This window comes from Polypterus senegalus, chromosome 13 (assembly GCF_016835505.1).
Source record: "Polypterus senegalus isolate Bchr_013 chromosome 13, ASM1683550v1, whole genome shotgun sequence".
In the NCBI taxonomy this organism is placed as follows: domain Eukaryota; kingdom Metazoa; phylum Chordata; class Cladistia; order Polypteriformes; family Polypteridae; genus Polypterus; species Polypterus senegalus.
The window spans coordinates 120811544-120824711 of record NC_053166.1 but is presented as its reverse complement, the minus strand read 5'-3'; the positions used below and the strand labels follow the sequence as shown (position 1 = coordinate 120824711).

The window sequence follows — 13168 nt, the reverse complement described above, 5'->3', positions numbered from 1 at the left end:
ATAAACACATTAAGAACTTCTGACTTATGATAACTTACTGATATTTTTACAGGGAACTTATTTTCACTTACAGAATACAGCAAATTCTTGCATGTGCTGATTGAACATGCTGCACATTACGTTATTGCAGTGCAAATACTGTATTTTGTTATTATTGTAGTAGTGAGCAGATTACCCTGAAGTTAGGGAGGGTTTAAATGCATGTTTGCCACATAGGTTCACAAAGCTCTGTATTCCCACGTATAGTATTGACACCAGGGCCAGCAGCGATTCACCATGTCTAACGGCAGCAGTGCAAGGACAGCTCCGTAGCTGCTCTGCTGCGACTGGTAAACAGTAAACCAAGGGCAAAGCAATCAGTTGTTCTCTGCAGGATCGGGGTTAACACCTGGCTTTGATCTGCTGTTGCTCACACTTTCCTGATCTGTGTTCTCCAGACCGCATATGTTACAGCGGTGATTCCGAGCCGCTGGTGTTCTTCTGATCTGATGATAGGAGCTAAAGCAGGACAATCTCCCATACTGCTGCTCTCAACAACTCCTCTATTTCGAATGAAGTCTTAAGACTGTATCTTCCTTCTCTATACAGTAATAAAGTATACCTGTTTTTTCCTTGATAACCTGGACTCATCTTCTTGTCTCTCGTTCAACTTTGTAACCCATGCTTGACAATACTAGTATAAAAAAAAAAAAAACAAAGCTTCTTATACTGCAAAAATTATTTTATTTGAAAATGAGAAATTAGACATAACTTTTTGTAGCCTCCTTAGCGTTAGACCCTAGCATTACTTCGGCTGCAAAAAATGTGCTAAAAGCATTAGTCCCAACTGTCACTCAGGCAACTGTACAAATGTTTTTTGCATAAGCGTTAAAATCAAGATTTCACTCGGGCTGTAAAAATACTGTCAATCCTGCCATTCTTTGGAGAAATTATGTCTGAGTGTTGGTTTTTATTAATTATGAAATATCTGCACTTTAACAACAGTGAAGACTTCGATGAAAATACCCACCCTGCCCCCAAAATGAAGAAAATTTGGGAAAAATACCAGGCAATTTTAGTAAAATTTCGGTGTTTACATTCCGGACCATGATGTCAGCATCAATAAAAGTCTCATGGCAGACTGTCAGGGATACAGCACATTGTGTCAAACTGAGCAAGATTTGGCATAAAGCTTCTCACACTTTGTGAATCTCAGACAGGATACATTTGGAATTCAGTTCTGTACACAGGGAGAGGGGACAATGTTTGATTCAAAAATACAATCGGTGAGCCGTTGCTACATCATCAGTGCCGACTTTGATATATGCTCTGCTGGATCAATGTTACTGTGGAACCATGGACAATTTTTATACTTTGCCAGAGCTATTTGACCTCTTGCTGCAAAGCCTGATTCATATGGAACAATGCGTCCTAACCGTCTTTGATCAGAGCTAAATTACAGTGAGGTGTGCCATCAGCTTGGCAAAAGGGTGAAGTGCATGTGCTGAAAATGATGGACAAGAAAGGAGTTTGTCTTCTTAGCACTGAACATAATGCAGCTACAGTCACTGTACTGGCAAAATGCAACAAGCAGGTTATAAAGCCTTGTGCTGTGGTTGAGTGCAATACCACAATGGATGGCGTAAATTGTGTAGATCAAGAAATGACCACCTATCCCGTTATGCAGAAGCGCCGAAAGAATTACTACAAAAAGATATTTCATCGTCTGGTGGAACAGTGCATTTTGAATGCATTCATGTTATGCAAACAAAAAGCTGGCAAAACTGTATCTCATGCAAACTTTACACGCCAGTTTGTAGGACAAATCATTGCCACACATTCACTATCCACACTACCACTGAAGAGACGCCATTGACCCAGCGCATTGAGGATCATTCCAGAGCATCTTATTGGTTGACATTTTATTGATTGTATGCCTCCAACAGAAAAGACACAGAATCCACCTTGTACCTGTGCAGTGTGCTGTTCAAAAACTGATTAATCTAGAAAGAAAATCTGAATAGAAACATGCTGTTATTGTATACTTTTGAGATTTCATAAAGATGTAATTTTTCTTGCCAAAAGAAATACAACACTGGTTTACATATTTTTTTGGAATAAAATGCAATGCTGAGGAGGTTAATAGAAATACAGGTATAAAAATACAGAATGAAAATGAGATGTTAGAAGTAATTTTTTAAAAACAGAAATACATGTATGAAGACAGAATGAAAACGAGGCATTCAAAGTTACTTTTTTTTTATTAGAAATACAGGTATGAAGATAACAGAATGAATACAAGTCATTAGATGAAGATGAAGGCCCGATTCCAAAATGCTTTCACCATATCATTTTTCTTCATTCCAGAGTCAATGTTTTCAAGGATTGTTCATTTTTCTTTCAGTGCAAGCTGATTCCATTTCTCACTTTTTTTGTTCATCTCAAAGAAAATCTTGAGAAGCTCTATGAAACTCGAACAATACAGTATCTGCACACAACACAACTACTCACGTGCCACTCTGTGGAGCACTGATTCTAAATTTGGCTATTTATATTATGTTGCATCCACACTCTCGCCAAGCCTGCCCAAGACTAAAAATTTCACAACGGACTGTGTCTCTCTTTGAGGCAACCTGTTGCAGAGTTCCCGAGGCTCTGCATGGAAAGTGTGGGAAGGGCACTAATTATTTTTTTGCATTGCATTATCTTCGGTAGCCATTTTCGGTCAAAAAATGTCCAGTTTACTGAGATTTACATTTTGTTAAAACGAGATTAGTTTAACATGATGTTCTATGAACATTTGTCTGAGCCTACAAAAAGTATTTGTTTTTCTGAAAATTTTGTTACTTTGGTATTTGCTATAATGGGATTTGACTAGTATTTCTCTCAGTAAATGATGAGGCTGAAGTGTTCACTTTATTTTGTATTCATAATTGCTAACAACAGAACACACATTCTTTAAGGAATTTTAACATGTAAGATATTTTAACTACAATTATATTCATTATGGGGTTCTCCATAAAAAGTCACGAGTATACCTTAGTGATCTTTGACTTACAGTAATGCTGAAGATTTAGTTTTACATCAAGTACACCATGTGTACTTAAATTTATTTTCTGAAGAAGTAGACATAAATCTTTTTTTGTTAATTGTAAAGAACAGAAGGAAAAAGTTTGTCATATAAATAACTTATGCACTGATTTAAAAAAAAAAAAAAAAAGTATTTTAATTGTTTTGTGTCTATTCATTATTTTTATAACTACAAACAGCGGCCCTACTATAAAGAAGAGGAGGAGCAGAGTAGTGAATCTGATGATGATTACGTGCCTTATATTCCTGTCAAGAAGAGAAAACACCAAATGGTATGTTTGGTTGCTATACTTTGATTTATATCATATGTGAAATGTATATATCATATGTGATTTTATATAGAGTTTACTAGTTGTTCATGTATTTCTTTAGTTAAAATGGTTTATCATGAGAGAAAATTCCCTCAGTTATTAACAGTATTCTGTAACAGTATTCTGCATGTGTTATTAGTTGCTAAAAATGATGTTCAGTACAGGAAAATTCTATTCAATTAGGTGGGTTTTGTATTCCAAGTCTTTGTGTATAGAATATTCTGCTGAAATTTACAATGTATACTATTTTATATGAATTTAACAATAATAGCTGTAATGTGTTTTCAGTTACAGAAGATTTTGCATTTGCGGGGAAAGGGCTTGACTGAAGAAGAGCAGAAAGACAGTGGTAGTGAGCACAGAGATGATGATGAAGGTCTGGGTCCACGTTCCAATGTTAGCTTACTGGATCAGCACCAGAATCTGAAGGCTAAAGCTGAAGGTGTGTCATTGTATATAGTGATTTATATCACCATACTCTCTTATGTTGTTTGTGGATGATGGAATCTAAAAATGGCAAAATTTATAAGACATTTTCAATATATGTTCATTAATTATGAATCTGGTGTAGGTATATGAAAAATTAAAAGGAATTTTCTTATTTGATGTGTAGTTTTATATTGTGCTTACAAAATGTTTGAATACAATTTTTATGTAGATTGGTATGTTTTTTCCAAAGAAAAGACCTGTGTATTAATGTGGGATGGTTTGTTATTGGAGGATAGTGATCAATTGCTCCATCAATTTTAAGTCAGATCTTATGATCTAAATTCACGTATCCCCCTTTCTTTTTCTTGTTTTTCATCACAGCACGCAAGGAATCTGTAAAAGAGAAACAGTTGAAGGAGGAGGAAAAGATCCTGGAAAGTGTAGCTGAAGGAAGAGGTGAGGTTTGTTTCATCTTTGAAGTTAAAATGATTATTGTCATTTTCTATTAAATATTTTCTTGTATGGTTTTATAGGGAACTTATTTTATTACTTCCTTTTTATGTTCTCAAATTAGGAGAAATTTATATTTTACTGATCAGTACATCTGTGAATATTGTAACACATTAAAGATTAGTCATTTTTATACTATATATTTACAGAGAGAAAATAAAATGATAGAAATGTAATTTTTGTGTGTATGGTTTAGGGGTGGAGGGTGGGGTTTGGCTTGGCTGCTTTTGGCTCTTTTCTGTGTAGGTTTCAGGTGTCTAAGTTTATAAGGATTTGGTATTCACTCTTTTAATGACAGATATGATCACTTTATATTTTACATATGTGTGTACCTAATTAATGATGTCTTTTGTACACTCACCAGCCACTTTATTAGGTACACCTAGCTAGTATCGGGTTGGACCCCCATTGGCCTTCAGAACTGCTCTAAGGTGCTGAAAATATTTCTCGGGGATTTTGGTCCATATTTACATAGTAGCATTGCACAGTTGCTACCGATTTGTCAGTTGCACATTCTTGATGCAAATCTCCTGTTCCACCACATCCCAGAGGTGCTCTATTGAATTGATTTCTGGTGACTATGGAGGCCATTTGAGTACAGTGAATTCATTGTCATGTTCACGAAACCAGTTTGAGATGATTTGAGCTTTGTGACATGGCGCATTATTCTGCTGAAACTAGCCATCAGAAGAGGAATGGGCATGGTCAGCAACAATACTCAGACCAGCCAGTCTGGCACCAACAGCTTTACTCTGCCTTGTGTATGCCCAGTTATTTCAAGCGTGAAAAACACTGACAGAATCTGCTCAAACTTTTTGAGCATACAACTTATCATATGCTAGTGTTCTGGTGTCCTAAATACCTGTATAAGAATCGCTGAAGTGATGGCAATAAACCTCATCCCTTAACCTACTGATCTTAAAAGATAGTGAAAAATGTACAAAATGCGCACTATCGGGGCCTTTATAACATTAGAACAATTTGAATAAACAGGCCATTCGGCCCAGTTAATTTAGGAAGCAAACATGAGGAATCCCTGAACCTGGTTTAAAACTTCATGTTTGTCTATATTGAATCCATAGGAAGCATTGTAATTCTGCAGTTAAAGTAGTGCTAAAAACATTGTGAATCTTTTACTGATTAGGGAATCAAAGAGAGACTGTTAGGACTCCAGTTCAATTATTTGTGAGTTGTACAGGGTATAGGGATCATTGTGCCCTAGGACCAGAGGTGGGTAGAGTAGCCAAAAATTGTACTCAAGTAAGAGTAGTGTTACTTCAAAATAATATTACTCAAGTAGAAGTAAAAAGTAGTCATCCAAAAAATTACTCAAAGAGTAAAAGAATACTGAGTAACTGTTTGATCATAATAAATTATTTTTTTAGAAATGTAATAAGACAGACAAAAATATAAAATAATGTACAAATTCTGCTATTTCCAAATAACAAAATAATGAGTAAAAAACAACATCTTTACAAAATAAGGATGCACAAATAACAAAGTTCCAAATCTCAGTTTTTCACAACAAAGCTTTTGAAGCCATTACCTACAGTATATGTAGGTAACATGTATGTTTGAACAGTGCAAACTACTTACAGTGACAACATATCCTGTACACTGGCAGTATAATACTGCATATTCACTTGCCCTCCAAATAGCACAGCTGATAGAAAACAACATTAGAACAAGGCAGCTTCTGCACGTACAAGAAGTCTCACTTTACCTTGACTGCCTGTGTCTGTGCATGTTTGGTTAAAATGTGCTTGTTCTTCATTCAGTGAAGTGATGTTTAAGCTTCAGCAGGAGTTGGCTCAAGGTTCCTGCAGTGAAGCTGTGACCGATTAGCAGTGATCAGGAGCCCTGTATGACTAAAAAGTCTCTCACAGGCTGCAGATGCAGGAAGTTTGTGTGTGGTCATGTTACTGCTACATCTGATTAGTGAAACGAAGTCGTGATTATTGTTGCTATGTCTGATTGGTGAAACAGTCATTCAGTAGATCCACTGGCGACTTCTCTCCGACTAGAATATAGTGTATATAAATGTGATAATGTAAAAAAGTAACGAGTCGAGTGTTGCCCAGTGTAGCGGAGTAAGAGTAGCGTTTCTTCTTCACAAATGTACACAAGTAAAAGTAAAAAGTATGGTGCAGTAAAACTACTTGTAGAAGTACAATTTTTTTAAAAAAGTAACTCAAGTAAATGAAATGGAGTAAATGTAACTTGTTGTTACACTCTCTGCCTAGGACTATGACTGTATCAGGTTTTCTGTTGACATTAGGCAATGGAATAAGGTTTGAAAGGCATTGTATATTCAGTGCCATGTGTTGACTAATTCTAGAAAAACTTAAGATAGCATGGTGTGTCAGATTTCTCAATCTGACAAAGTAATATTAGCACAACCTAGTAGAAGAGTCTAAATATGAGAAAGCATCTCTTCTACAGATTTTTTGAATATTTGATACTACAGTTTGTATGTTGGTGTTCTATGCCATTTTTGTGTATATCGTATTTTAAAAACAAATTTTTATTTACATTGGTGTGCTAAAGTATTGAAACTCTTTGAAAGTTATCATTTTCTGCATGACAAAATATTTGTGCACATATTTATCCATTCAGTATTTTATTGTGAACTCTCATTCTGTAACAATACATTTCCAAAGTCAAACTAGATATTTAACTGAAGAAGAAAAACTGAAAAGTTAGTATTTGCGTAAGTATTCAAGCCCTACACTTTAATATTTGTCAAGAACCTTTTTGCTGTTTATAACAGCCTTAATTCTTTTGGGTAAAATGTGTACCAGGCTTGCACATTGTTCAGGAGTGCTTATTCCCCATTCTTTTGGCAGAATTTATAGAGAGCCTCTAGGTTGGTGGAATGGCGCTTCTGGACAGCAGTTTTCAAATAACCCTGTTGAGAATCTGTGGCACTAAGATCAGGGCTTTGACTTGGCCATTCCAAAACATTCTCCTTTCTGTTTCTGTGCCATTCCAGTGTTGCATTGGTCTTAGGCTTAGGGCGATTGTCATGCTAAAAGATGAATCTTCTCCTGAGCTGTAGGTTCATAGCAGACTGGAACAAGTTCTCCTACAATGTTTTGTAGTATTTGTATCCATTCACTGTCCCTTTAACTCTGAAAAGATTCCCAGTCCTAGCCCATGAAAAGTATTCTCATAGCATGATGTTGCCACCACCATATTTCACTGTTGGAATGGTGTTTCTTGAGGCATGGGAAATGTTAGTTTTATGCCACACTTACCTCTTTGATGTCTGGCCAGAATGTTCTATTTTGGCCTCATCTTAACATAAAACCTTCTTCCCACATCTTTCTAATGTTTTGTAGCAAATGCCATACATGCTTTTATGTGGACATTCTTAAGAAATGGCTTCTTTCTTGCCACCCTCCCACAGAGGCCTGTTTTATAGAAAGCTCTTGAAATTGTGGACCCATGCACCCTCACTCCAGTTTCAGCCAGAGTATTGCAGACTTTTGAGAGTGTTGGCTGGATTTTAGTAGCCTCTCTCACCAGTTGATGTCTTGGTCTGAAGGATGGTCTGTTCTAGTAAGAGTCTGGGTGCTGTGATGAACCTTCCACTTTCTGATGATGGATCCAATAGTTATGAAGAAATTAAGACTATTTTTGATTTTTTTTGTAACCATTTCCTGCCTTCTACATTTCAGTGACTTTGTTTCTCACATCAGCAGAATGCTCATTTTGTCTTCATTTTTGCAGGGATTGTCCAATCAAGAATATGGTCCTTACAAAGGGTGCTTTTAGATCCAGAGACCTATAAAGTACTAACTAATTATGTTAATTATGGTCAAATGGCTTTGTGGTGTTTGTGATTAATTTGTCGTTTGTGGAGTTTCCAAAGTACAGAGGTTTAAATACTTATGCAAACACTAACTTTTGTTCTTCAGTTAAAGATCTACAGAAAATGGTTTATTTTGACTTTGGACATGTATTGTTGCAGCATAAGAGTTTAAATTAAGAATGCTGAATAGATAAATATGTTTACAGATCTTTTGTCATTCATAAAATTATAATACCTTTCAAGGTGATTGAATACTTTTGCACACCACTGTAAATCTGTACACTTGACAAATTATATTTTACATTGACTAGAAGTCACAGCTCGGCTCACCTACAGGCAGCCCTTATCAGTATCAGGATTGATGGCAGATCTAAAAAAAAAAAATATGAAATAAAATTGGAGATTTCTCAAAATTATTATCTTTGCTAGGGGCTGACAAAACAGAGCAAGTACTCGAATTTCCTATACCTAAGATCCATCAAGTATCTACTTTCCTGAGCTTTCCTGGTTATGATTTATTTAATTTTGAATGTGCTGCTCATTCAGAACCCATTCCCAATCTAGCAAGAGAAAACCAAAATACAGCGATGCAAAAGACAGCAGAATGAGAAGCTACTTTCTATAGTATAAAAAAAAAATTATTAACCTCCCCACGAAACACTGTTCTTATTAACCCTGGTCGCAATCTCAACAATTTTTTGAGTTTTATGTTCAGATACGCTATATGGACAAAAGTATTGGGACACACCTCTTAATTATTGAATTCAGGTGTTTCAATCAGGCTCATTGCCACAGGTTTATAAAAATCAAGCACATATCCATGCTGTTTCCTAGTGCTGGGTGGTATACCGGTTCATACCGAAAACTGTTTTTTTATTTTTGTTATGATATGGATTTTTCTTATACCGCAACACCGGTTTAAATTGCCTAAACAAATTGGGAACATGGTGCAGCGGGAAACTGTTTAAGGGGGGGACCTTTTCCACTGCTACACCGCTAAACAGATACAACGGAGTACATGCGTTAGTGGAGGTGTTGCGCGGGGACTCTTTTTCACTGCTAAATAGGCATGCAACGGATTACATGAGGTAGTGGAGGTATTGCACGGTGAAAATGGACAGAGAACATTCTGAAGCTGTAGCAGACACTAAAGTTAAACATGATGACATAGAAGAACTTTTGCCGAAAAAAAGGAGTCACGTCTGTTGCCTGGAGATGCTTTGGTTTGAAAAGGTCGGATGTGGACCATTATGTTCAAATCTGTGAGTACTGCTTCTAAACTACTGGTTAATACTGCAAACCAAGTTGTACTTGATTTTTTTTCAATACTGTGTAATGTACCTGGGTACTGTATAATAGTGTGACGACATGTTGACTTTATTCTCGACATTTCTATTTGATTCTCGATGTTTATGTCAAGATTAAAGTCGACATGTTGACTTTATTGTCGTAATGTCATTAAAGTAGAACATCGTAAACTAAACTTCATCGTAAAATGAATATTTAATTTACTAGATTTTGTCAAACCCCGTCATAAGTTATGTAGCACATTAAATGCTTTTTGTTGTGTTCCCCTAGCCATGTTAAATCGGTACGTGCTTCTTAAACTGGACTTCCTCTTGTACTGAGGAGGTGCTGGCAGCAATCGCCGCACAGAGTACATTCACTTCATGATATTCCTGCTCCCTGAATATTTAGAATACTAAGATAAATACTTGGTATAATTTTCATGATGAAATGCATTAAAGCATGCATTAATCATGTAGGGGCACGGTGGCATGGAGGTTGCACTGCTGCCTCGCAGCAAGGGGGTCTCGGGTATACCCTGCCTTGAATTTGCATGTTTTTCTGGTGGGTTTACTCGGCGTGCTTCAGTTTCCTTTCAAACTCATGTAGGATGTGTCGTTTTGTTATGCTATATTGGACTCTGCTAGTGTATGTTTTGCACATTCACTCTGCGATGTGCTGCCGTTCAGGATTTGCTCCTGCCTCGCACACTATGCTTGCTGGGATGGGCTCAACCCTGAATGGATGGCATAAACAAACATGTATGACGAAGATTTTTTTAAAGTTCTGAACATTCCGTGGTCTAAGTTTATAACTAGTTTTAATTTCACAAAGATGTTTATCGTGTTGTGATTGGTTAGGTAGAGAAAGAAAAAAGGATAGGAACTGAGGGTTTGGTGCGTCAGATAGAAACAGCATGCATGCAATAAAGAAAGCCTACTCAGGAGAACATCCATTTAATTCTGTGTTCATGTCTGACCACCAGATCACAAACCCAACATTTACACAATATTTAAGTTAAACCTGTGCGATACCCATTCATACATTCACTTTTTTGGAGCCTTGTCACACCTGCCATAACGTTCTCTACACTGAACGTACACCTGGGGACCCCTTACTGCAAGGGAGCAGCGCTACCACCACACTACCGTGCATGATTAATAACTGCTTTAATGCATTTCATCCTGAAAATGATGTCAAGTATATATCTTAGCATTCTAAATTTTCAGAGAGCAGGAATATTGAAGTGAATGTATTCTGTGCAGGGATACTTACTGGAGCCTCCTCTTAGTGCAGAGGAAGTCAGTTTAAGAAGCGTGCAGTGATTAACAACTGGGTCGGGGAGCACAACACAAAGCATTTAATGTTCTACATTAACTTATGACGGGGTTTGAAAAACTCTATTAAATTTAACATTAATTTTAGGATGAAGTTTAGTTTATGACATTCTACTTTAATTATCAAATAAACTATGAGAGTAAAGTGGAAATGTTGACTTTAATCTCGACATCAGCATCAAGATTAAAGTGGAAATGTTGAGAATAAAGTCAACATGTCGACTTTATTCTTGACATAGTTTTTTTTTTTTTTTCTTCTTCACCGTGGCCCTAATACGATTCCGTAGGGCTATACCACAAATAGAATTATAAATGCAAGTTGCAGTTTTATTCATGTATGTATATAGCTTAGCTTGAAGCAAGGTCAATATTAATGCAATTTACCTTAATGATGGTTCAGTTGGTAAAATGTCATCACTAAGTTGCACTTGTTTTATTTTATTTTTATTTGGTGAATACTGTGTAATGCACCTGGGCTTGAAGTAATAGTATTATTACTGGAAGTTGCACTATTGTTTATTTTATTGTTATTATTTATTAGTTTAATGATGGTAAAGTTGTTTAAAAAGTCATTTTAACGTGTCAGTGGACAGAGATTGTTAACATTAACAGAAAGTGTAATTGGTTTACAAAAAAGTTCACTATTTATTCCTTTTCTAAGACCTGTTCAGTGCAATACAAGTTGACAAGCACCTCTGGGTATTTTGCTAAGTCTAAATGCCTCTTTGGATGGTTGAAAATATGTTGTCAAAATTTTACTTTAAGTTGTTTGCAACTGTCATGCAATGTGATTCCTTTTTTTCATTAATGCCACCCCCTTGAAAACTATCACTTTATGGGGCCATGCAAACCTGTATTAATACTTGTGTGCATATTAAAATGTTTTTTTGTACAATTCTCAGGACAGTGGAATAGGTTATTCTTAGCCAGTCTACTGCAGTAATTGCAGTGGAAAGTGTGGTTAACATCCACTCATGCATGGGGAAATAAATACCATTGAATACCATGAATCCGGTATAATTTTGAAAAATACCGTGATATAGAATTTTGGTCATACCGCCCAGCACTACTGTCTCCATTTACAAACACACATTTATGTAACAAAATGGGTTGTTCTGAAGAGCTAAGTGACTTCAAGTGTGGTACTGTGATAGGATGCCACCTTTGAAATAAGACGTTTTGTGAAATTTCATCCCTTAATTCCTGCTGGATATTGCATGGTCATCTTTAAGTGGTATTATTGGAAACTGGAAGCGTTTAGGAAGAACAGAAACTCTGCCACAAAGCAGAAGACCATGTAAAGTCACAAAGCGGTGTCAAGGACTACTAAGGTGCATGGTGTGTAAAAGCTGCCAACACTCTGGTGATTCCATAGCTGAAGAGTTCCAAATTTCCATTGGCATTTCCTATGTGGCAGCAGCTTCATGGAATGGGTTTCCATGGCCGAGTAGCTGCATGCAAGCCTCACACCACTAAGTTCAATGCCAAGCATTGGATAGAATGGTGTAAAGCACATCACTAATGGACTGTGGAGCAGGAGAAAACTTGTTCTGTGAAGTGATGAATCATGCTTCTCTGTTTGGCAGTCAGATGGACGAGTCTGGGTTTGGAGGATCCCAGGATAACAATACCTGCCTGACTGCATTGTGACAACTGTCAAGTTTGGTGGAGGAGGGGTAATGGTGTGGGGCTGTTTTTCAGGGTTTGGGTTAGGCCCCTTACTTTCAATGAAGGGCAATCTTAATGTTTAAGCATACCAATACGTTTTGGACAACACTATGCTTCCAACTTTGTGGAAACAGTTTGGGGAAGTGCTTTTTTCTATTCCAGCATGACTGTGCCTCAATGCTCAAAGCAAGATCCATAAAGACATGGTTGGATGAGTTTGGTGTGGAAGAACTTGACTGGCCCGCACAGAGCCCTGACCTCAACCCCATCGAACTCCTTTGGAATGAACTGGAATGGAGTTGGCGAGCCAGACCTTCTTTTCTAACATCAGGTCAGGTTGGGGAGCATGCACTGGTACAGTGCGTTGCCGCATCCACCACACAACGAAACAGCTTGGGATCCTGTTTGGCAACTTCCATGTCAGACATGCGATCCAGTCCCAATCTCTGAAAAGACCATCTGTCTGTCAAAGCCAGGTGTTATGTGGGCATCCCCTTGTCCTTTGTCCAGCTGCTCTGCAAACTGGATCACTCTCGGGGGAATTGTGCCACATTGCAGTAGTACAGTAATTGACGCTACCTCACAATTCAGGTTAAGTGCCTCATTTGGGACTCCATGAATAACCATTCTTTCGACACAAAGTCAAATCGGCGGTACCCAAGGGTTCTCCAAAGAGATACAGTACTGAAGGAATCTAGTCTTTGTCTCAGGTCACTGGATAACATCCATGTCTCGCAGCTATA

General features: G+C 37.2%; 1 protein-coding gene across 1 annotated transcript in view; it reads left to right on the top strand.

The window, feature by feature from the left end:
• The window catches only part of LOC120542187 (probable ATP-dependent RNA helicase DDX41), a 51929-nt gene that overhangs the window by 4160 nt on the left and 34601 nt on the right, over positions 1 to 13168 (top strand). The window contains exons 2-4 of the mRNA XM_039774461.1: positions 3249 to 3341; positions 3669 to 3822; positions 4191 to 4265. Coding sequence (XP_039630395.1) covers positions 3249 to 3341; positions 3669 to 3822; positions 4191 to 4265 — 322 coding nt within the window. The remainder of the gene's footprint in view (positions 1 to 3248; positions 3342 to 3668; positions 3823 to 4190; positions 4266 to 13168) is intronic.